The sequence below is a fragment of the Coturnix japonica genome, chromosome 22 (assembly GCF_054131305.1).
Source record: "Coturnix japonica strain WE chromosome 22, WE-NBRP24, whole genome shotgun sequence".
Taxonomy (NCBI): domain Eukaryota; kingdom Metazoa; phylum Chordata; class Aves; order Galliformes; family Phasianidae; genus Coturnix; species Coturnix japonica.
Genome location: NC_140684.1, coordinates 6,422,769 through 6,448,877, shown reverse-complemented (window position 1 = coordinate 6,448,877; position 26,109 = coordinate 6,422,769). Strand labels below are relative to the sequence as shown.

The window sequence follows — 26,109 nt, the reverse complement described above, 5'->3', positions numbered from 1 at the left end:
ATCTGCTGTTCTACAGCTGCTTTCCCATTCAAAGCATTCCTAAAGCTGAGGTGTTCTCTCTTTCTCACTTAGTCAAAGAACCAGACTTGTCATAAAACAGAGAGAAAACACTATGGAAATCATGCGGAGCTTACTCAGAACACAAAGACATCAAAAGAAACAAACCTGTTGTGCTGGAAAACCTCAAACCCATAAATATCAAGCAATCCTAGAACTGTCGTGCTTCTCCAGCCCGGAAACTCTCCTTCCTGCAATAGGGCACAAAGTGTTTGTATGTGGTCACAGTCACGGCTACAATCCACCACATCTCCCCCATTTAGTTGTAGCATTTGCTCCTTACCCTCTTCTTTGTGGAAAACAAATTTATTTGGAAATCACTGTACAACACAGAACAACTTGCTGCAGCTTAAAGATTTGAAACTGCCTTCCAGGCAGGATTGTTCATCAACAAACAAGAGATTCGCTTACCTTGTAAGCAAGAGATTTGTTAACTTTGTTCACCAGCCAGGAGAAAGTGCGTCCATATATTGCTTTAGCGAGTGCGTCCCTTGCATAGGCTGCCTGCTCCAGGTTCAGAGGGCTGATTAACTGTATACAGAAAGAGAAAGAAGTCATCCAACAGCCATTCCATTGAGAAATTAAGCTTCCTGCCTCATGGTTACTAAAGGGGTTGGTATTGCATTGGCTTGATTTAACTCCGCATGCATCCCAGACCCCCCATTTGAGCTCTTACCTCTTCCCCTTTTGCTATGATCTTCTTGTGGATCAGTGCATCTCGCAGAACAGAGCCCTCAACTGCCAGAAGCTGCAAGGCAGTAGAATGTTAAATGTATTTAGGAAGCAGTTCATCAGTACTAGTTTTAAGAGATCAGAAAGGCTAGACCCCAAAACCACAATACAGCGAAACAACCCTACGGTCCCTATTCATACTGCTGGCCGTCTTGCAATTGTCAGTTAAAAAACGATTGGATGTTAATATTTGCATTGTACTCAGACCAAATGAAAGTTCATTCGACAACTCCTATACCTTTTAATAATGAGATATTGGTATCAAGTTCTAAGCAAGGAAATCTCAAACTCATCTTTCACGTAATATACATCTTACTGATGATACTCACTCGTGCCAGGTATTTAATCTGGTTCTCTGTAGTGACCTGAGCGTTTCCTTGCTCGTCAGCAGCAAACTGCACGTTCCCCAGATGCAGAACACTGGCTACAACGCTCAGCAAATCCTAGGACAGAAGCAACAGGTAGACATCAGGATTACGAGTTATAAAACATAGAACGATGACAGAAAAGGCAATGAGGTTTTTGCAGTAGTTATTCACAGTATGCAAACACATTCTGTGCTTTGGTTGAAGGTTTTTGCAGGGAATGCCTTCATTCTGAAGGCTGCCTCTGCTCAGGAATAAAGCAGAAAAAGCCTTAGAAGAGGGAATGTCAGCTGTGCTGTCAATGAGCCCTACCTCCACCTCGTTGTCATTGAAGCTTATGATGGACAAAGCTCTTCGCACAACCTTCCAATCGTTTTTATCATTTATGGAGCTGACTCTTGCACAGTGACCCTAAAAACACACAGTTTGACATAGTAAGTACATAATTGTCACAGTGCTAAGTGCACTTCAGCCACGTTTCCTTCTACAGCAGGTATTTCAGTATTATTTCTGAAGTGACATAAGGAAGACAGAAAGTCAATTGAGAATATATTTCTTCTACAATATAACAAAATATTATGATGACAAATTAACACGCACTTTTACTAAATAATGATACTGTTGTGGGTTCTTTTCAAGGCCCAGCCTTCGCAACAAGTCCTCTTCCCCTCCTTCCAGCAGCTGGTAGAAAATGTGGAAGTTCCTCTCCCCATGATTTTGATGCACAACTCGAGACTTTTCCAGGAGGTAGTTCAAGATGTGACCCCCAACAGGAGCCCCCTAAATCAAACCAGATACATTGGAATACTTTATTAACATAAAGGAGAACATTCTGCTTCTTTGGCAGAACAGAATACAAAACAACTGGCTACAAAAAGGCAGAACATTATTTGTAACTTGGCATCGCAATCTCTATCTTGGCAAACACGCACCAGTTTGAGTTTTTAGGTGTATGTAAAATGAGCTATGAAGTGAAAATAATACAAGATTATATAGATCACGTGTATACAGTGTATACTGAACAATATCCTAACCTGTATATTCTTCTCTCTCGGATTTCACTCAACACACACAAAAAAAAACCCAGTAAAACTGAGTGTGGAGGGATTATATATTGAGAAGTTCACTAAAACGAACATACACCCAGCTACTGAGTTCTTGCATTGTGTTCATCTTCCCCACATGGGGCAATTTGGGTCAGGATTGAAACAAACATTATGCAGAGTAACACAGGACAGCTCACAACTGATCTAGGTAGATATAGTTTGGAAGCATCTATTTGCAAGGTGCACATATACCCTAGAAGGAAGAGGATTCAATCTCACTCTCTCATCCTATAGAGAGGAGGGAAAGAAAGCAAAGTGCATTCTTCTAGAACCAAACTTTGCTACGACAGACACAGCTCACGGGGCCAGCAAGGGAACGTGCACTCCATGCACACATCAGTGCAATAAAGCACAGGCAACAGAGACCTGCTACGACTGGAACCAGTTCTGAGGTATAAAACAGATTTTAAGTTACTCTGTAATCAAACTGCACATCCATGTATTTCCCAAATCGGCTGGAGTTATCATTCCGAAGGGTTTTCGCATTTCCAAAGGCCTGAAATGATAAACGATTAGAGAAAAACAGATCAGTATCAAATAACATAATTGTGAAAGTGCCAATTGCAATTTACAGCCATCAAGGCTTAGGTTTGTCCTTCTTGAAAGCAAAAGCAAGATGAAAACAGATTACAATCCAAAATTGCAATGCTGGTTATTACACCCTCTGCAATTAGTGCAGATGGAGCACGCCTTTGAAAACAATTCCATCCCCCCAGCAAACTCATTTAAAGGCCAGTTGACTGCTGACAACATACAGCAAGTCTGACCATCTTTTCAAAGCCTTCTTGCTCATCACAGCTGCTTGCTTCCAGTATCTCATAGTGCTGCTCACAGCAGGCACGATCCCAACAGCCTTAGGCCTCTCAGGGTTCTCCTCATATGGAATCACACCCTCCCCTGCACACAGCATGGATTTGAGTAGAATGGAAATACTGAAGGGAACTATGAGGACAGAGCAGGGCTGGACACTAGAGGACACCACAGCACTAGAAAATGCTCCCACAAATGCTTTTATTGGAGGGCAAAGCTGCCCACAACAGATGTGTCAATCTCTGGCTTTACAAGCTCAGGCAACACACCAGGACTCTTCCCACTTCAAATGCTTTTCTCCTGCAGCCCGGCCACGCCTGAGCTGTTTCTGGTGGACATGAAAGAGCTTGGCAGCAAATAACCATTTCTTTGGCTTGGAAGCAGGCTGGGATTCCCCTGTGTGCAGTACTGATGATCTGCCCACCTGCGTTCCCAGGATATGCTATTCACTGCACAGAGACAGCTTAATCACACCCAGCAGGGTCCAGCTGCCTCCACCCCCTCAGCTGGAAAATGTGAGTACTGCTGGCCTGACTCAATGTCAAGTTCCAGCGCTGCAGACTCTATAGAGATACCTCCAGGACAGGGTTGGATTGCAGCAGACGGTCCTTCACTGTTTCAACCTGTTGACTGGCTGGACAGGTCACGGCGTAGTACTGCAGGATCTTCTTGGTGGCCTCTGTTTTGCCAGCCCCGCTCTCTCCAGATATCAGAATACATTGATCCTTCCTCTCCGTGCGCAGAGAGCGATACGAATTGTCTGCGATAGCGTAGCTACGGAACAACGAGAAGTAGGTGTGAGTTTGTTTCCACAAGGGAAGGGCAGAGACCATCCCACATTAGAAGCCCCCAGCAGAGATACTTCAAAAAGAGACTGGTGCTCATGGCTTGAGTAAGAGCGTATTGCTTCTACACTGCTGACACAGGAGATGGCTGGGAGTCATTTCGGACATCTCTATACACATCTTAATCTGCAGGCCAAGTTTTTTGCAGGGTCATAACATAAATCTATCAAAATTAATTCCCTTAAAAACAGTTCTTTTGCAAAAGGTCTTCATGCTGTTCAAATCATTTGACAGTGAATATAAAAGGCTGCAAAAGAGGAAAGAGATGAGCCATTTGCTCCCCCTGCCCATTAAGCCAGAACAGACTAACAAGCATCCAGCAATGGCCAAACACTCCCCAAAATACCCAGCGCTTCCTCCTGCCTGCTTACAACCACAGTTTATCGCTGCTGTCCCTGGATACTTGCTTTTCCTGTTTCTTTTTCTCTCTTACTTTCCTCCCTGGAGTAGACCAGACAGGTTCTTGTCCCAAGAATCACTCATACTTTCACAACGCCAGAGAGCAGAAAGAAGGTTTGACAAACAGTGGTGGTAAATGCTGATGGAAGGAGAGAGGAATAAAAGGACCAGATGGAAGGAGAGAAGGTAAGAGAGGAGGGGAGCATTAGCTTCAAAATGCAGATGTATAAGAACACCTCAATAATAATGTTCTCAGCTGTCTTACATGCAGCTATCAAGCACATACCTGTCTTCATATAAGTATTAATGTCTTAATAATCATTGGGTTCTGACTTTGGTTTTTTTAAACTCTCATGCTGTGAAATTAATTAAATATGATCACACCAAAATAACATCCGTGGCCTTCTCAAGTCTATTAATACTTGGTGCTAAGGCAACACCACTGAGCTACCTAGCAACACAACTGCACACTTACCCCTATGAAACTCATCAACTCCTTGTCTTCCCATTCAAGTTCTGTCCCTGAAGTATTTTGAAAGTCAGTCAGTCGAATAAATATAAATTTCATTGAGTTTTTAAGTACTGCCTTTATGTTGCATGTCTTCATTGAGGGTGAGCAGAATGCTCACAGTTGTGTGTACCTCCTACAGAATCCCTTTCACTTGGAGATGCTCACTGTCCCACTTGTAGCCACCATCTCCAAACCCCACTATAAATAGGGCTATAAATAGGGCAGGATGTGACACAGCACTCTGGGAAGCTTCAAGACCAGAGGGATACATCTTCCCCTTTGGATGGCTGCATGTGATACGCTTCCCAGAAAACCCACTGCTCAGGCCAAGACAGTGGAGAGGCAGAGTATTTGATATAAATATTAACAGTGTAGTATTTCAGCTTTCTCTAATTGGTTTAGAACCAGATAAAGAAGAAAAAGGCACCTGTAGTAGTGCAAAAGGGGATGCACAGAGTACTACACCGCAGATCCTTTCAGTACTACTCAGAACATTTGAAAGGGAATTAATAATCCAATGATATAATGACTTTTAATGGGATGATAGCAACAGTTGACGATGATTACTGCTTTCTCCAGTTGGAGCAGTGCTGCTATTTGGTGTCACAGCTCTCAAGGGCTGTAACTCACAAGCTGCAGGTTTTACAGTTTCCTCATAGGGCTACATCAAGGAAGAAGACAGCATCAGAAATCAGCTGCTCTGTGATTTACATCACTGTGTGTAATGCAGAGCTGCTCGGCCCTCCATGTCAGCACACTCCCATTGCCATCATGCTCAGCCCTCTGACAAAAAAATAGCCACAGACCCAACGATTACCCAAAATATTTTCATCCAATGACAACAAAACCATGAAGAGAGCCCAGATCACAGGCCAAAGAGCCTCTGCCTGGAGGGCAGGATGGAAGGAAGCCCACATGGCAACAGGGATTTGCAAGAGCTCACAGCAGAGTTAAGGCTCAGGGCACACAAACAATATACACCATGCAACACCCAGTTCAAAGGGAGAACTTGGTCATTCAGGTTTAACTGCCTTCCGTGTACACCCAGGAAAGAAGTCTGAAACACTGTAAAAATCAGAGTTTTATCAAAGCAAACACAGCTTCAAATGCTCAGACTTTCCCAAGAAATGATGCCATCTCTCCCTCTCCGCGCCTGTAGCACATTCTGGTTTGCTTACTCTTCTGGATTATGTGCCAATAATAAGAAACAATCCAAATAGTTTGCTCAAAAATAATATCATTTACTCTTCCAAGATCCCAAAAGAAGGGGAAAAAGAAAAAGCTCTCTCCAAAAAGTGCTCCGAGTTTGGCCCTTGGCACTGAAAGAAAACATTATGGAGCCAAATGTCCTCTGCTCCCAGTCATCTTTCTCTTTCAGTCTGACAAAAAGATCCAAATGCTTTCAAAAATAACTTTCAGCCTCTTTTTTTTTTTCTTTCTTTCTTTTTTTTTTTTTTTTTTAATATGGGAAATTGCGAATGCTCACCAGGCCAGACCATGTAAATAAATACATTCCTTGTTCCAACAGGCACATGGTAGCTTAGCAACAGGGGAAATACCAGATAAATATTGGTCAGGCTGTAACATCAGAGGTAGGAATGAAACCACTGCACACATATACATACTCTTTCCCCTAGTTAACCTCATGCTACATGAGTGATATAGCAGCAGGGGAAACTCACAACCCGGACATGCAGACCCCAAGTAACCCTGGAACAATGAACTCCTGTCCTGCCAGGGCTGGGTAAGCAGCTCTGTTCCTCCAGCCAGGAAGGAACCACCTCCCTTTCCAAATACTGCTCTTGCAAAGGCAACTCATCCTCTTTGGAGAGGGAAACAGGAATAGAAAGAGCCATACACCACACCCTTTAAAGGATCCCTCATATCCCTATGATTTTAGGGCTGTCTCTGGGACAAGAAGTCCTATTTGCTTGCTTTCACATGTCACTATTGCACATGCCTGCGTGGGAATTACACAAACTGCACTGTTTACCCACAGGCCACTCACAGGTGGGGAGAAACTTCATAGAAGCTGACACCACGGTATCGCTCCATGTTCTGTTTACTGTAGATTTCCAGTTCCTTGTATGGGTTAACAGACACCAGAACCGAGCCAATGTATGTCTGGAAAAGAAAACACAAAATAAAGAGGTTATGTAAGGAACAGCAGTGGGTTCACTGGGAGCCCACAGAGCGGCTCTGAAGGCTCACATTGTTGACAAGGACTGCATGCCTAGGGGATGCCACTAAAGGCTTCCAAAGAGACCAAGGGTAGACAAAGTGACCTCTTCAAGCAGCATGACATGGCAGGAGTTATGCTAGACACGTCATCCTTGCCAGACTAACAGCACCTACAAGTGGTTTTAGATCTTCTACCAAGTGAGAATATTGGATTATTTTTCATATACTGCTTGGGATTGGGTTCAAGCCTGGGGTTAATGACAACCCACTACAGAGCGAATTCATGAAATGTGATGTGTGTTGGGTTTTCAGTGCTGGCAGGACCTGTAAACACCCATAGACCTCAATTGAAGCACTGCAAATGAGTCCCTTCATGCATTAACATGACACTATTCAAGACTTGTTCTGACACAAGCAACCAGGGTCTATTAAAGCTGATACCATCATCTCCAGATCCCTCCAACTACTGAACAAAGCTACACTACGTCTTCTATTTGATTTACCCAAGCCCAGGTCACATATGGACACTCTGGCTTCTGTTCCTCTGTTACTCACGTAGATCAGATTCTCCTTGAAGCGCTTCCGTAGGTTTTCAATGAATGCTGCTTCACTGGTGAAGTTCTCCAGCAGGACAAAATCCTGCACCCCAACGCGGTCGCGGGCTGTCAGGGCGCTCTCCATGGTCAAACGAACACCGTTAGTCCCTGCTCCCTGCAACCAAAAGCAGAGCAAGGTTGGGACGGCTGTGGTTTTTATGCAGCACACTGAATCCATAAGGATTACTCACGGACAACCTATAAATAGGAGATCAGAATAACCCTAGTGCTGGTGAAAAATGTTAGTTCATGTATACCAATGCTTTACCAGTTATTTACAGTAATAGTTTTGATGGAAGAGAAGCCAACGCTGGGGAGAAGTTATTGCCAAACTTCCAATCACTTTAAATAAATGCATAAATCAAACAAGCGTTTCATAAAGAGAATAAAACTGGGAGACTGAAACGTGCTCTCTCTTCTGTTCTCTTTCTCTCTCAGTTCTTAACAGGAAGTCATTTTGAGGTAAGGAATCTTTTCTGACTAACAGTGATTCATCTCATGAGCAAACAGCTTCACACTGCAGATCAGCTGAGAAGCCTTAGTGAGATCCCCAATGGGAAATTCTGGGAAAATACAGAACTAAGAGAAAAGGGCACTTCTGCATCCCATTGTACTGATATGAATTGAGACTGTGACACTAACATCGATCCCATACAGTAAGGAACTTCTACTCCCTGATGCTCTTTCAAAGGTTACGGTTTCAGTGCAGTGTGGTTCAGACACAGCCATCTTTGGAAAACATGGGTCTGCTGACCGCTTACTTCATTCAGCCTCACATATTAAAACAAGGGAGGAAATGGGCACCGAGTGACTCAGTCATTACTTGAAGGGAAAATTTCTACTACAGGCAATTAGACGCAGGGTACGAGGCAAAGACAAGAGACAACACAAATCAGAGATGCAAGGTGTTAAACAATTCGCCTCACATCTGTCTGCATTTCCTTATTATCTTCTTAAATCCTCACTTTGCAAACTTCCCCCAGCAGGCATCCTTCCCTTAAATCATTTTCCTACAGCACTGTAGCATTGCAGAGTTGCTACATTCTGAGATATTCCCACCACTAGAAGAAATGCCACTGCAGTTTGTTCCTACTCAGGCTCATGCACTAACAGCAACGTCCAGTCACCTCCTCCCAAAGCAGTTTTACAGCCCAGGAATGCTGGGCTGCTGCTAAAACAAAGTCCTCCTCCTGCACAACGATGAGCGTGATTTTTGCTGATTCACATTGCCAGGTATTTCCTTTCTGCTCTTTCTGAAGATATAACAGTGGTCAGAGCACAGGGACTGATGGTTCGCAAGGAAAAAATAAAAGCAACTTTGGTCAGAAGAAAGTTGAGCTCAAGATTTGTTAAGTAGTAATAAAGGAAAGACCCTCTAAAGCATAAATATGGGCCCAAAGGAGCACAAATCCCCTCACCTTGCAATTGCTCAAGCTTACCTAGCACTGACAAAAGTAGTTTTCCCAACTTCTGCAAGTTCTAACTGGCTCCTTCCTGAAAGCTCAGTGCCCAGGCATAAGTCACTGCATGAAACCAGCAGCTTTTGAAGAGAAAAACAAGCTCCTACTAATTACCACTAGGAAATCTCAAATCCAGATCCACTCTAATGGCTCAAACATAACAGAGAAACACAATTTCAGTTTTTATTTTAAGTTGGTCTCATGGTTTGATTTCTAAGCTCTCAAAGATCAAGCTTGAGAGAATTCTGCAGGTACTGGCATAGAGATCCTCCTTAAATGTCCAGGTTTTCCAAGCCAACTCTTCCATGCCTTCAAGCAAAGTGCTTTGCTGACTTTTTCAATCCCTTTTGCCAAGGTAAAGTGGAAAGGTGGTGAGGTAGAAGACAAGGTTGTCTAAAAAAACCTCAAACAAAGCAGAATAGGGATAAGCCACATACAAATAAACTCTGCCTAGAAATGAGAAAGCTTATGTCATAGCCATGCAATTCTGGAGCAGCTTTTGGAAAAGGTGATGGGACCAAAGGTGGCAACAAAAGAGAAAACCAGTTGCTTCCAAGTGGCTGAGCTTATGAATGCAGTTTTAAAACAGCTGCCTCAAAAAACTGACTGAGAAACTTCCACCCTGGCACAGTTAATCCAAGTTTATATAATTCTGAAGACTTTCACAGAAAACATCACTTAGCAGTTTCAGCAGCTCTTTCATCAGCCACTCCCCTGAGCTCAGGACAAACTGATCCCAGCTGCAGGCAGCCAGCCTAAGGAAGAAGCGATCCATCCTACTTACAACACAGAATGCTGCTGCAGCTGCCTCCTTTGGGACAGGCATTTAAGCCTAAGCAGCTTCTAGTTTGCTCCATGCTTTCTTCCTCTTATTGAAGTCCAATCTCTCTCAGTGTGAACAAAATAAACGCCCACATTTTTCAGTCCTTTATAGAAAGAAAAACCCACAAGGAAATGCACCTTTTTAGCTACATTTAAATGTGACCAGGTTACCCTCTCTCCATGATCCAGAATTTAAACTTCAGGCAACATTGTACATTCCAAGCCTAAATTCAATGCAAATGCAATATATCAGTCATAAACCACCACTAAACATGCTCCTCCATGCCACCATTTCAGCATTTTATTGCTTATGTCCACACCTACCACCAACCTGAAGTGCCCACACCAACTATTTCACTACCAGTAACTTCAACAGATGCAGTGTTGAAGGAGGGGAAAATAAATCATTTCTAAAAATGGAAACAGAACAGTCATGCTGAAGGAAGAAAGTGGGCAAAGAAGATACTATTTAGGGGGAAAAAATAGTCACAAAGATGACCATATGTTCCTACTGAACGATGAACGTGACAGTGAGGCACTGGATAAATTAAAATAACTAAGATGTTAGTTATTTTGTGTGGGTAGGCAGCCATCAAATCTGGTGGCTGTAAATTAATGCTAGAAAACCCTGTCTAGGTGTTAAAAGAATATTACAGCAAAGCTAATTGACTATTAGAGCAGCAACAGGACCAGCACCTTTAGCACCTTTGCAGCAAGACCTGTTTTGAATATATAGATTTATCTCTGCCAAAACACATCCAGCTGATGCTCTGTTCATTTAAAGCATCCTCTGGTCTATGCTATGCAAGTGATCAGCTTGGACACTTCTGAAAGCCCTGAAGTAGGGAGTAAGTATTCCTTATAATTAGGAGAATATGGGCTGTGAGGGTCTGATTAGATCCTTTCTTGTGAGAATCACTTTTGCTTGAAGCTGCTACAGGAGCACAGTGGTGCATGAGCTGTTCTCACAGCAGGACCAACGAAAGGACCAGGCTAAGGATCCCAACCTTTGTAGGATATACCATGGCAATGCCTTACTTAAGGCACACTTACTCACACCCAGCATGGAACTGCAAAAATCTGAGCCATCTCAACGTGATCTTAGTGCCTGTGGGCTTAGGAGTGCCCGTGTCTTCTGGTTGAAACTCTGCCTTACTAAAATCAGCTCCTAATGGTCACTCCTGCTTGAGGGAGTACAAACCCACTGCAGTAGGTTCTTGAACCCACCCTGAGGTACAGCTCCAAGGGACTCATTCCCACACTATTCTAACCTACTTTTTGCTTTTAATCTCTTATCCAGAGCCATCAGCACAACAGTGGCTCTGTGCCAGGAAAGGAAAAGCTGTCACTCCTGAATGGTGGGACCAAGCCAGTGCAATTACCAAAGCGGTGCAACTTCCACATGCCTTTTTCTTCCATGCGATTACATTTTGGGAGCGACTCTCAGCTGATGTCAATTGGTGCTGCTCAATGCGGCCTGCAGAGCCAGGTTTATGTTGGCTGAAGTTCCAGCCTTCCTTTGTGTTCATACAAGAGTCAACAAGATCAGAAAATACCCTTACAAGCAGCACCTACGAGTACAAAAGCACTTTAGACTGTGCTACTGAGTTTCCTAAACTGAGCTGGTAAATCTCTGACTCAGTATTGTGAGGGTATAAACAAATATTTTACTTTCAAACTATGTTAACTGCTAAAACGTGATAAAGACTTTCCTCTGCTTAGGACTTGGAGATCCAATACGCCTTGAAAACAAAACCCAAGGCTTTCTGACCTCAGCACAACAAGTTCCAAAGCACGAGAGTGTTCAGACTGACTGAGTAACAGCTGAGAAATTTCCCTTAGTGAAGGAAGATGATGGAGGGCAACTCTTTGCCACCAGCATAGAAGATCAGGGCTGACATGAACTGAGCAAGTAACTCACACCACAGCTTTGGTCTATAGCAGTGCAACAAGCAGTATCCCATGAATGTGGAGGAAGGCATCTTTAATAGCACAATTTCCTACCTCCCCTTTCCCAGAGGTGTATCTCAGCACTGACACTGCAATTCCAGACACAGAAGTGCTGCCTGTGGCTCATGCAGCTCTCCCTCCTCCAGGAACATCCCCGAATGATTGATGGGAAGACACCTGCAGCTCTCATAGTGAATTGGTCCTACGTGGGGATGATTTATAATCATCTGATGTAGAATGAAACATCACACAACAGAAACTGGATTTCTCCTTCTAAATCTAAGACGCGTGTTTTAGTATTTTCCTCTGACAGAGCATTATTACAGATTAGCCAGTAACCACTCAGCAGACCAGGAGACTTGCACTGAGCTGCAGGAAGCTGGTGCATATGGAAAGAAGCATCTTTATCTCGGTATCAAGTGAAAGATGATTGATCTGTGGGCTCCAGAAATAGTTACAAAGCCGGGAACGGAAATACAGGCAAGAACCAAATTTAAGTGGGAAGGAAAATACAGATTAGATTCTGGAAGACAATAAGAAGTCCAAACCAATAATGAACTTCTTGTGTGGAGGTGACACTTAAAGCACATTTGTCTCCTGGATAGCATAACATTCTTCAGCGTCATTCCAGAGCTGCAGGAAGGAAAATAAAAATCTCTGATTTCTACTGAGCTGTTCAGCTTGGGAAAGGGTTTGGGCAGGGCACGAGCTAGACAGCAAAGCAGAATAAAAGCAACTACTTTATCCAGGGCTTCAATTCCAGAGGTGCAGAATGGGAAAGCTCTTCTTCCCTTTCATACTGAGAAAGCAACAATGAAAACAACAAGTGGATCTGAGTCAAGGGATCTTAGTCAAGCACTTGAGATGGTCAGACTGAACGAGATCAAAACCAGATAAAAACACTGAGAACACGGAATAGCGGATATAAAGGGAACAACTTTAACTTGTGAAAGAGATTACTGTGCCAGCAGCTGCCACTCAAGGCCCATTTATAGCAGAATGATTTCTTTTAATTCTTGCTTCTTTTAGAGCAATACATCTCCAACAAAGGAACGTCTGGAGTTGGGTGCACTTTGCCCATGCAAGAACTCAGTTCTCCCTCTGATACTTCCCACCTGATCCTAAAACACACATTGAATGGATTTAGCTATGACATCCACTATGCAAGAAATCATATTAGGGAGAGACAAATGCCACTTCCTTGTCTAATTCCTGTAAAGTATTTATTTTGAAGTCTTCCATATTTTAAGCAGAGACAAGCTGGAGTACATTAAAACTTTACATAATCAGAAATATAGGGGAAGCGAGCTTATTTTGCCCTCACCAAGATTTATTATGTCTCTAGCATCAATCTGCCTGGAAGTTACAAGTCCTGCCTCCCCTTCTCCAAGCTACATTTAATCTCCCACCCTAAAATGCAAAGCAGAATGGGGAACGTGAGCAATGTAATCACACTGTGTGCATATTTTAAGTGTCTATTAAATGCATGTAGGTCACAGGGAGATAGAACTGTGAAAGTAAAATTCATTCTTCTGAAAAATAATAATGCAGGGTGTGGATGCTGCTGCAGTTAATTACCACTCCTAATATATCAATCAATGGCATTTGACACTTGCAGTATTTATAATAGAAATCTATCCAAGGAGCTCAAATGTAAATTAGAAATGCAAATAACAATTAGCAGTAAACCAAATGGAGCCACGGAGATTTGCACGAGAAGCAGGAAATGTTGTTTGTTCAATATTTAAACATATTTTCCTGATGATACACCTTTGGGAAGGAGGAAGAAAGACTGGATATAGAGAAGAGATTATAACTGAAAAGAATAAGTTTAAAGAACTAATATGAAGGAGAGAAAAAACGTTTTCCCCAAGAAGGGATGCTCATGTTTCAATCAAGAAGCTCAATATAAAAGAGTGGTAAGAAAAATGAATGAGGCAAACCAGGAACACGAGCAAGGCTGGAAATGTGAATAAAGTGAATTCCTGTATTTAAGGACCTGACATTTTTGCTCCTGAACAGGTGGCATAAAGCTGTTGCTAGTTGATAGATGTTGCTGATTTCAGTATACACAGCAGTGCTACCTGTGAGCTCAGGTCCAGCAGAAGCATCAGAAGACAAACAGATGGCAGAAAGAGCAAACACTGGAACCACTGCCCTTCCACAACACTTCCAGAGAACTTCTGCCACCACCACTGCGTCAGACAAAGCAGGTGAGAAGGGAACAGAAACTCAAACATCGGCCTACAGATAAGCACCATGGCTTGGACTTGTTCCCAGCCCGCAGCAATGGGGTGCTGACCTTGTGGCCCCATTCCCTGCTTTTTGCTAACTGCTGTTGAAGTCCTCTCTAAATGAACACATTCTTTCTTCTCTCTCGCATATTTGTACACTGTGTGACTCACTGTTATTCTTGGTGTACTCTGCCTTTCCCCGCACTAGAGATTCCCACCTTCTGCCCTGGATTCCACACGCCCCACACAACCATTTCAGACCATTATGTCTTTCAAACACAGTAAAACTTTCCAAACAGGGCAAGCACTGCAATGCATTCTCAGTGCATGCGAAGGGCACTTCCACACCCACATGCTCTCTAGGAGAATATCAAACCACCACCCTAGACAACACCACTGCTATCACCCTAAAAAACTACTGTTTCTGTATGTCTGTTGCTGGACACGGGTTGGCTGCCTCCTACCATCCTCTGTGCCAAGAGAAAGCCAACCACAATCCTTAAGCACAATGCACTCCACCTATAAATGCATCGTGCTGCTGGGAGCAGGCAGGCGGGTCCTCCAGAAGCTCTGTGCTTCCCTTTGGCATGGAGAGAGTTCCTCATGCAGAGCTCAGCATCAGATGGACTCCTTGGGAAAGATGCAAGGATCTCCAGGTTGAGCAGTTATGGGATACTCTGGCCCCAGTTCAACAGTTGGAGAATTGTTTAAACCTAGAACTGAGTTGTCTTCATTCCTTCTCCTCCCAGATTTGCAAACTTAACCAATTAAAGCTTTGGATATTCTCATCCAGACAAAACCCCACATTCACTTTTTCCTCCTTTTTAATAATGTTAAATTCTTGACCTCAGCATCTTCCAGGGTCAGTGAGTTCCGTGGCACAACTACGAACTGTATGACAGTAATCACTGCATTTGACAGCAATCACAAACATTTGACAGCTTTTAACCAAATGGAATGCCCCTGTTCCTACGTTACCGCACAGAGAACAGGAGCTCGTGTTCTGCCCTCACTGTCAAATTACATAGTATGTTACTTTTTCTCCTCTCTTTTTCATCTTTTCTATGTAATAACCCTAATTTCCTCCATCATTTGCTACACATTTCAAAGCTCTGGGTAGCTCTGCTGTGCTGCGCACAGACTCAGGCTTCCTGGCTGCCGCTAAAGCATGGACAAAGTTGTGCTAAAGTAAATACATCCCAGAGGGACGGAGTGGTAGTGAGTCCTTCAGCAGGTATTTCCTGCCATTCCCTGTGGCAGTCAATGCTCATGGGCACAGTCCCAGGGTGGGACACAACCAGTGCCCACCACCACGGTACTCCCAGGCTTGTGTCCCCTCCACCCAAGCAAAAGCTCCACCCTTTCTTCTCCCCTAACACAACGTGCTGCTAAGCCCTCACTTCCCACTTTCCAAGCTCCCACCTTCACTGCTGCCTCAATACATTTATGTTCTGTTTGGTTTTTTCCCCTATTCCAACCACTTTCAAGTAACCTTCCCACTAAAGCGGGCTCAAACATTCCACTCTCATGCTGAAACCTTCTAAACGTATTTCTCTTCCTCTCAGTCTAGACAAGACGGAGAAGCACACAGCCGAAAACTGCACAAATATCAAAGCAGTAAAATAAAGCTTACCGCGCCTCTGTACTTCATCTCTGACTCCTTCCAGCTCTCTCAGCACTTTCAGAGACTTGGTTTACGCCGCTGCATAAAGCAGGAATCTGAGGACAAATTCTCTCTTCTGTCAGTTGCCCTTTTTTTTTTTTTTTAATGACATTTTCAGCGCAGTCAGAACTCCTTCCCTCCCACCAGCTCCTACTGGAGCATCCTGGAGAGGGCGTTTTACAATGGAAGGGAGGGGAACTCTCCTCCCCTTGCTACGAGGGGACACACAGCACACATGGGGAGAGGAAAGAAGTCGGCTGTCCTCTGCCTGCAGCCTGCAGCTGGGTCCCTGCAACCCAATGGGGGGAAAAACGGAAAGAAAAGTAATCACGGGTGATGGAAAAACTGGTGTGCAGCCCAACAAGCCAAACCACAGCAAACAGGACAGGAAGCCATTTGCTCCGCTACGGTAATTCCTTTCTGCACTGAAACAGCAGCAGCTGTATCAAGAGGGCTCCCCGTATCCACTCCAGACTCACCCCAACCACAGCAGAACCTCCTGGGCAATTATAGTATAATTATAATTCCACTTGTCATCATTCTCTCAGCAAGTCACAGGACCGCAAAGAGTCCATAGGTAACACAGTCTGCCTTGTCTGTCCTTGCAAGGACTCGGTATATTTGCTCAGCAATATTTATTCCCAAGCATTTGCAGACACCCGCTCTCAGAACACCCACTTTCTATGGAAGCTCTTGTCACCGAATAACCAGCACTGCCACATAGGACACTCCATTACTGGGCATGGTGAAGCCCCTGTTGCCTTTAATCACCATGCACTGCAATCACAAGTGGCACATTTCTCTGCCCTGCGGGTCATCAGGGCATATTGGCCATCACTACACCGAGGCTGTGAAAACCATCAGATGAAGGCATTCTGACAGAAATCAAAATGTATATTTGCCTTTGCATATGCATCAAGTGGAAGTGAAAGGACAAAAGGCAATGACAAAGTGGAGAGCAGGGAAATTCCAAGGAGATATTATGACATTTTGAATCCCCACTATAAGAGCCATCAAATACCACAATAGAGGCCCCCAAAAGTTGTGAAACTCCACGCTTGGAAATACCCAATATTCAATTGGACAAAGGCTGAGCAATCTGATCTAAATCAGCCCTGCTTTAAAGCAGGGTCCTTCCCAATCCAAACTGTTCAGTGATTCTGTTATTTTGCTCCTCAGTGGTCTAAGCTACACAGCTGCCTAGTGGGCAGACAGACCCTCGCATACACACTTCTGTCCCATGCTCTGCCATTTCCAAGCATCAGCAGCAATAAAATTGGTCATCCAATTGACGTGACTCTTAGTGGCTAATGGAAAAGATGTGTTTCTGTCTGCAAGTCTCACAATACAGTCATAATCCACACAGAGCGTATTGTCGCCCATTATCCTTTATTCTGTGCTCTTAACAGGCCTCTCTCATCAAATGTTTCATCGTGTGTGACTCTACAATTAGCAAGGAGCTCGACAAATGGCTGCAAATTCAATGCAGGTTTATCCAGTGTACAAAGCATTGCCCACACACAGAACACCTAAGCTGCACCTGCAGCTCAGAGGTTTCAAACTTGGTGCGTCATTACAAACCCATCAGCTGAATATTCAGGTGCCATCCACTCTAAATGCACACATCCACAGAGAACCCAACCCAAACTCAAGGCTTAGTTCTCATTGGAATGTGGTCAAGGGAAATATGACCTTCTGAAAACAGGAGACTGTACCATCAGCTCAAATACTTCTGAAATCCAGGTCATGGTTCAGCCTTGGTTCAGACATGAGTGTGGGACCCCATGCAGCACACAGAACTGCAGAACGAACCCTGCTCTGCTCATCTGCCCAGAACCAACATTACAAGCAGCTCAGCTGTGGGAATCCATATAAAGTGGAACCACGTGGCACTCGTCAGCCAAATTCTGCAGCACCAAAAGGCAGCTTCTCTAATCATTGAACAAACAGAGCTACAAAATCAACCCTAAGTCCGATGGCTGATAATTCATGGCTGGCACTATTTGGAGCCAGCTCTGCTTGATACCGCTCTTCTATGAAACTAACTAAAGCAAGAAGCTAAAAAGCTTTGAAGTAAAGCAAGTAAAGTAACTCAAGGCCACGCGTGGCCACTGCTCAGTAGGAAGCTATTTAAAACCCAAGAAATGTAGCAGATGCTGTCAGTGGTTCAGTGCTCAGCGCTGCTCTCTAATTAGCTCTGACCCAAGGCCCAGCATCGATCCTGTGTTGGCATTCATCAGAAGGAACCAAAGCTTCCAAGGACTTGCAGTGAAGCTCGTGGAGCACCTTCTGAGAGCCTGAGGACACATTTCAAAGGCAGGTTTAGCATTGGTCAGCTTTAGAGCACTGAAAGAAACAAGCAGTATCCCAAAGCCCTGCTCAGTGCAAGAGCACAGGTAAGATCAAAGGTAATCTAAGCTACATTTCCCAAACTGAGCCATGTCAGCCATCTCCAAAGCAATGACAGCAAGCCTTGAGCATGGAGTTTTCCACATCTAATTAGAAACGTTGCCTGGCAGCTCTAATTCTTCAGGAAGGTAATGGCAATCCTCCATTATCGTTCCTCAGATCAGTCTGGTTATAGGTGAACTCCACAGAGGTCTGTAACATTCATGTTACAATTTTAAGTTACGTATTAGCATTTTATTTATATATTTATGTACTGGGAAGACCTTCACTCCAAACAGCCTTTTTATGTAGCCACACTACTGCCCAACTGTCGTTAGGAAAGAAAACACTCCTGCTTGTAGGTTAGACTAAATTAGGAGGAAAAAATATGGATTTGGAATGCAGAGATGACCAACACTACTTTTATTTTTATTCTGATCCCAGACTTTTAAAGTGAAAAGATTAGGCTCTTCCTTTCCAACATCAGAGCCCTGCCCTTGTCTGCACATTCTGCTGAGGATGGCTAGCTAGTTCTGTATCACTAATACAGGCAACTACAGGCAGAAAGGTCTGAATCAAGTTTTCCAGGCCTCACCAGTTAGAAATGACTCATACAAACCCTGGATCAGAGCGCTGGGATTGCTCTGCTCGTTGCTGATAAGCAGCTGATTCCCTGCATACAATTTCACATTCAAAGCAAGGGGACTGGAAACCTTTCCTGCCAGCCCTGCTCCGGCAGGCTCACAGAGCAGTGCGTGACTTGCTGTGCTACCCACAAGCAATGGCTCTCCTGAAAAAAAGCCTGGCCCCACAGAGCTGGCATCAAGCAAACCACAGTCCTTTCCTGTGCTGTGCAGATTCCACCACACAATATAAATCTGGAGGTAAGAGATTCCAGCTTTGGTCTTTGTTATTCAAAAAGGAATGTAGGTTGTATCTGTGTTATTCCAAAACCAAAAGATGTTGAACTCATTTATAAATGCTTATAGATATATATGTATTTTATAATAGTCTTTATTTCTGCCTTGCAGAAAGAATTGCAGAATAACACATATTCCATAATTAGAAAGTACTTGGCAAAGACACCATGGGAAACAAACCACCCTAAACAGGCCAGGAATTCGAGTCTCCTTCTTGCAGGTCAGAGGAAAGTCTATTGCAAAAAACAGACATTTCTTCAACCCATCACATGTGTCCTGCTGTCTGCATGGCACTGATAGAAACCTGACTGTCATGCCTTGCATTTCCAAGATGCCCTATAGCAGAACCTGAGGGTTCTGAAGGACATCTGGCTTTCACCAGCTTTCTACCCCCTTTTTGCTTACATTGATGCAATTCATCCTCCGGTGTGCAGAGAGCAGCGAGATGTTCCCCAGACAAGAAGTTTGCAACAGAAACCTGGATACAGGATATTGAACCCAGGAGATGCAGCATTCTTTGTCACTTATGAAGCTGCAGAGCTATGAAGGTTTAATAGAAAACCCCTTGTACTCACTGCAAAGGTGTCTCAAGACTGCAGAATTCCTTCACCTTATGGAGAACTTCATGACATCACCTTCTCTGAGTGCTCAGATTCGGAGTGAATGTGTTAGCACAGTAATAGACAAAAGCTTAGGAGTATGATAGGTGTGGCCAAAAGGGTTCAAAAACCCAAAGGACAAAGAATATTTAAATTATTATTTTGGATTCTAATTTATGCTTTGTAATGCCTAGAACTGTCAATACTGATTTTGTTTGTTTCAAGGAAGCTTCAGCAGTGAGAACACTAAACTTCCCTTCTTCCCAAGCTCGGTCTTTCACAAATAAACAAGAACAATACAAAAAGCTGGAGCGTTGCAGAAAACGAAGATGCTCCCCTTGGACTCCTGTGCTTTCTCTGGAGGTGCTGTTCACTACTTTGACACAACTGACGACAGATGTGTCTGAAAAACAGCAGATTAAAAGCACCTACACAGCACTCACATTTAGTTATGGCTCCTGCACACACACAATAAACCCGGCTCTACGATGTGAGTGAAAACAGAAACTGGGTTAATGTAACAAATTAAGATCGTTTCTCCTTGTTGTTGCTCTCTGCTGAACCAAAGAAACAGAAATGGATGTGTGGCCTTGACAGCCACCATCAGAACAAAGCCCCGTTTTATAAATACCAGATGCCCTTGCCATGATGCCAGTTGTCTCATGCATGTGGCCACTCTCACTTAGTCTCACTTGCACACTGCCCTGCGTATGGCTCTGTTGGTGACTTTATACAACCACGGGGCGCTCGTTTCTTTGACTGACTTTACAAACACAGCCTACCCGTTCTGAATCCAGCAGTAATTGTTGTACTAACTTCAACAGCAAAGAGTTTAAAATCAACAGTTAATGGAGTTTGATTGCTTTGCCCTCACTTTGATACGATCATTTTAAGCAGCTCCCCTGCAGAGCCCGTGGCAAGAACAAGAAGAGCCGTTCTGACAGAGCTGTTAATGCAAACAGCCTGACTCAGTTCAGCTGATGTGCATTCCTCTCAACTGACTTTCTAAACAGTCACTCCCAGTGGCAGGACCTACATCTTCCTTTTAAGGGGAAAAAATGTTTTCACAGGAAAAATTAAGCGTTCAAAGCCTTTGAATATCTCTGTGCTTCAGTAACCAATCTCTCCTTTAAAAATATATCCACGTTGCACACGAAGCAAAAACATTTCCCTCTTTAACACAAAATTGTTCCTCTCAATCACAGCCATTGGCTTTTTACAGGTACCCTGGTAGACCCAGGTGAAGCATCCTATCCTGCTGTTTTTCTATACAAGTCAACATGGAAAAACAAAACAATTTACCAAAGTTTTAGGAAGACTCATTTTGAGAGACAGAAACATGGCTGAGAAAGAGCAAGTGAAACTTACAGGCTGCAGGCAATGCTTTACAGCTCACACTGGTGACTGACAGTTCCTATTCCTTCACATTTCTTTTTCTGCACTTCTGGAAAGAAGCTTAGTGTTAGAAAGGGATTCGGACTGGAAAGCGTGTTATAATAAAAACTTCTTGTTCTACTGATATTAGATAAGGAAAGAGTGAACGGTGGTGCTTTGCCTGCATGTTAGATGAAGGAAACAGGATTTCCCTCTGCTACTCCCTGAACAAGGTCCCAAGGAAATGTTTCTAATAATAGGAAATTACTATATAAGGCCAGATCAGCACTAAACTGTTTTCAGTCTGCAAAAGAAGAACATACAAGCACACTCTGAGGAGGGACACGACGGGCAGAGCAGGGCTCTTCTCACACCAGCAGTGTGCAGTAACCTCAGACTGCTCTCTAGAGGTGGGCAATATTTGACCTGTAACACTTCTCTCCTGAGCAGAAAGGGGCCTCTCCCACACCCTGATAAAGAAAACAAAATGCACAAATTACAGCTGCTCTTTTTCTTCTAGGGAGCACAAGGACAGACAGAAGAGACTTATAAAATAACACCCACAAAGCAGAGCTGAGCACATCAATGATACACAAAGAGCAGAAAAAGGCACAGCCTGTCCTAACACACGATATGCCAGCAGTAATGCAGAAGAGGACAGCTTTCCCAGATCCTTGGAGCACAACAGTTTGCTGCTTCATGTTGTGAACGGGACAGCTCTCTTACTCATTCTATTTTAAACCATAAGGATGTTGGGCACCTGTAGAAGGAGCCATTTAATTTAATTTTCAAAGCATTCCTATATAACTGCATGCAATAACGTCTTGCAGGCCAACAGTTTCAGCAGCAAACAGATGCACCTAACTACAACAAGCCATGTACATCAGCAAAATTGTCAGATTCAGTGCTGCCTAAAGCTTTAATTGCAGCCCCAATGCACGACTCTTACTGTCACTTGAACAGACGCCAAACCTGCAAGCCCAGTTAAAAAACAGATTTTCTTCCTTTTTATACCTATGGAAGGGAGTTCCTACAACAAAGCGTTGGCCAAAGGTTGGATAAAGTGACACAACAGGAACGTTTCCCTGTGCTCTGCACTGAGTGGTATCTCTCCATCTCTTTTGTCTTCAGATAAAGGCAGAATTTCTCAGCTCCCAGTGCAGAGAAGCTTGCTTAGCAAACACAGTCTGACAGTCCAATAGCTGCCATGGAAATGAATATAATATAAGTTCCCTATCAGGTTCATCACCTAGACTTCTTTACTGACTGGAATAGACGTTTGTGACAAAACGTACAAAGGATTTTGTGTCTATAGCCCTGCTACCTCCTGCCTAGTGAGGTATTTATTTTGGCTCTCCAGTTAGAAGGAACACAGGTATGGAGGTAAGAGTATGATGCAGTCAGACCAACAGTCCCTGCCTCCTGAGGGAGCTTGTCAGCAATAGTTGTAAAGTTCTTCTCCAAATACAGGATTACCTGTTTATAAAATGCTGACATCAAAACTGACATTTAAGCTGTTTTATTTTCTGAAATCTAAAGAATGATATTATTCTGCAGCGCGTCAACACGTATTGATTTAGAGAAATCCAAAACAGCAGATCTGTTATCTCAGGCTGCTCCATAGGAAGCAGGTGTCCTAATCTTCTTCTTTTTTTCCTAATTGATAATTGTAATCAATGCGGTTTTGCATCATAACAAACCACACCCAAAACCAGACCACCCGATGCCATGAATAATGGTTTAATAAGGAAGCATCTCCCTCCTAAACAGCCAAAAGAAACTGCTTCTTTTAGTTAACACGAAGCTTTTCTTTTTGTTAAAGTCTGAATAAAGCTAATGTTGAGTTGTTAGCCAGGTGTCAAAACAATTCTGCCATATGGAGACTGGAATGTAAGTCATATCTAGATTATATTAGGTAAATTCAAGCTTCCAATGTCACCAAAACTAAGGCTCAGTGGCTGAAACCTTCTGAAAAGCACAGGAGAGGGGATAACATATGGAATATACTTCCTGAAATGGTTTGTTTCTGTAAAATAGCTTGTAGATGAAGAACGTCTCAACAGTACTAATCCTACCCCCCACTCCTGCTAAGTCTAATATAGGAAGTTTACAGTAATGTTAAGATTTATGTCAGTCTAATTTGTACTTCAAGTTATCAAGTTAAGGGAAATGGTGAGGTAAACACATCCATTTTGGTACAATAGTATCTATCAAAGGTTCGTGTCATGTAATGTCTACAGCTCCCTTGAGGGAAATAAAATCACAAGGTACCAATTTGCAAGAATTCTGACATTCCATTCTGACACCAGATGCAAGTGGCACCTGGGAGAGACACCATAACAACGTTCTTATTTTCCTTCTGGGTGGGACTCATTTAGCAATCCTGAAAGCAAACTATGAACTACCGAGTGGAGCCAAGTTCCCTGAGCACAGAAAAAGGACACATTCAATGCTTTAGACACTCAAACAAGTGGGGTAGTTTTGAATTTGATGATTTTTAAGCCTAGATTTTACAGGCACAATTTGTACTTCCACCATTTCTGGTTATTTTTCCCCCTCTGTCCCAAACTGACTTTGTTTGGCTGCTTTTTTTAGGACAGTGAAAAGTTTAAGTGAGGTCCAATAAAACTGTTATGAACAGATATGGCACAGAACTTCCTTCATACCCTTCTTTGCAAGGGAACCAAAAGCATTTTGCATTTTGATGGCATAAGGCTCCTGTGATAAGTTTAAGGAAAGAATCTTCAGAAGTCTGGAATAAAACTAGATAATGAACCCAAAAACAGGAACACATCCATTGATCTGCAAGGATTCGAGTTTATGCTAAAAGAAGCCGCCTAAGCAGTTTCCAAAAGCAGAAAGAAAAGTAGACACACAGTGCAAACTGGCTATCTGGCAACGTGTCAGGTTTGAGGCCTGGCAGCCAACAGGAGCACGTGGGCTCGCAGCTGGCTCATGTCTGAGCTGCTTCCCTTTACCCTGTCTCTCTTCTGTTGCTTCTGAAAAGGAGAGTAAAAGCCACCAGATGAAGGGTATTGTCTGAAGTAATCTCCTTCTGACCAGTCTGACAGGACCACGATGTTTCCACTAAAATCTTACAGGTTTTTATGGATTGCACACGTTTTGATTCTAAAATACATCTATCTTCAGTTAACAGGAACCAGCAAATCGTGAGTTACCATCATCTTGGCAAAGATACACCAGGATGCCTGAAAAACACAGACATCATTTCAGAAGGACATCCCGCATCCATCGACATTGGCTTGTATTCCTCCAATGATCCACAATATTGTTTTCCCACATTTTAAACATTTAAACTCCTACTGAGTCAAAGCTCTGATAAGCCGAGCTTTTAAGAATAGCCATAATGAGAAACAAGAAACCATTGGCGTGCAACTTAGCGAGCCCCCTGTGAAGTATGAGGAACATCCCATCTCTATGACACAGCTTTAGCTCTGCCCACTCAGGAAGGCCACACTATTGTGCTCAAAGCATTTTTGAGATTTTCTGCTTGATCAACAGCATAGATTTAATCAAAATCAAAGACAAAATATACAAAGAATAACTGGGGGCCTGTTCCTTTGTGGTCCTTGGGAATGCACGCTCCACATCTGGGTAAACAGAGGCCTATACAGGAAACATTCTTTCCCCTCTTCTTCCTTTCTGACTTACCTATGGTCATACTTTGGGTGGCTGAAAAACAGCAGAAATCCTGCTGACACACACAAAACAGGCAGCCATAAACATGCAGGGCTCTCTACCCTTTACAGCTACCATATCAAAGAATACGTCCAGGCTGTGACCTTCAACTCAAACGAGAGATCGTGAGGGAATTCTCATAGCTCCTGTTACATGGGTATAAACTGCTGAGTGTGACAGATATGACATTCATAACAATATAAACTGTCCCACAGCACTCTGCTCTCTGTCAGAAGATGAGGATTAGCACCCCTAAGAATCAGAGGCACGAAGAGAGTTGTGCCGATGCAGATAATAAGAACATCTTCACAAAAGGCAGAAAAGTGAAGTTCCCCCTCTACACCTTGAGGCCACCAGTGTGTAAATGTAAGACTACACCTTGCTAGAAGAGCCAGCGTTTGGAGATCTCACAAAGCTGGTTACCTTCTGTTCTGATACTCTTGATCAAAGTCCAGTGTTTGTGGCAGCTGAGACAATGACAGGAACCACCAGACATCTTATCCCATCTAATGGGAAGAGAACAACTTTGTTGCTCTGATTCTACAGGCAGATATGACCTAGGTTCCCCTGCAGAAAGTGAGAAATACAGACCTTCAGCTCCTTCATCTAAATTCTGTATTTTAACAGTTCTCAGAGGGTGAGCAGCATCATCAGCTACTGCAGCAACAACACGAACCCAGGCTTAGCCACTCTGTGAAAGGAGACTGAAAAAAGATGAGAGCTGATACAGTGCTCATGGCACGGCCTAGATTAGCCCTGCTTCCCTGCTATCAGTGGGAGCTCTGCCATCAGATCCAGTTGTGCTGGAATATGCCTGTGGTAGGAGAAAAAGGGTTAAACTCTTTCAAATCAACTACAGAGAAAGAAAAGCATCAAAACTTTTCAAGTGTTTTGTTTCCGGAGCTATTGTTTTTGTGGCTGAACTAGAGGGACACACTAGAGAGTTCATCACTGTAAATTATTGATCCGCTGCTTTCTAGACATTGAAACTGGTAATTAAACAAACAGTAAAGAGATACTTCATCAATTATAGAGGTGTCCCTTTAAATTACACTTGCTTCAGGATGAATAAAACACAGCAGTTAAACGCTACAGGCGCTTCTTCATGCCAGGTTATCATTTGAAATCCTCACTACAGCACTAACTTTAATTCACTTATGTCATTGTTTCTGAGCTCTCTGTAGATAATGAGCCAGATAAGAAGGGAATAAGAGTTTGTTTCCCCAGTCTTTTTCACACAATATCCAGAAAGCAAAGTCTCATGGCCAGAAGAGAGGATTTAGAACTGTGACCAGGAAAATCCCTTTTCTGCTCAACACATTTAGTTATAGGGGCTGTAGCCTTGACTTTTGGCCATATAAAAAACACCCCTCCTTCAAGAATCAGAAGTTTTGTCTA

At 43.3% G+C, this 26,109-nt stretch overlaps 1 protein-coding gene across 6 annotated transcripts in view; it reads right to left on the bottom strand.

Annotated features, from left to right (window-relative positions):
* MYO1C (myosin IC) overlaps positions 1-26,109 on the bottom strand; it is a 50,907-nt gene that overhangs the window by 11,267 nt on the left and 13,531 nt on the right. For 2 of the 6 annotated variants that reach the window (XM_085522273.1, XM_015880446.3), the window contains 10 exons: positions 7,562-7,717; positions 6,834-6,949; positions 3,646-3,844; positions 2,676-2,756; positions 1,755-1,934; positions 1,467-1,565; positions 1,119-1,232; positions 734-805; positions 469-588; positions 166-248 (listed from right to left, as the gene is read on the bottom strand). In XM_085522273.1, the coding sequence (XP_085378399.1) occupies positions 166-248; positions 469-588; positions 734-805; positions 1,119-1,232; positions 1,467-1,565; positions 1,755-1,934; positions 2,676-2,756; positions 3,646-3,844; positions 6,834-6,949; positions 7,562-7,717 (1,220 nt within the window). Of the gene's footprint in view, positions 1-165; positions 249-468; positions 589-733; positions 806-1,118; positions 1,233-1,466; positions 1,566-1,754; positions 1,935-2,675; positions 2,757-3,645; positions 3,845-6,822; positions 6,950-7,561; positions 7,718-15,701; positions 15,896-19,614; positions 19,696-21,006; positions 21,083-26,109 lie in introns of those variants that run through there. The other 4 variants (XM_085522274.1, XM_085522275.1, XM_015880445.3 and 1 more) reach the window with 4 other exon arrangements.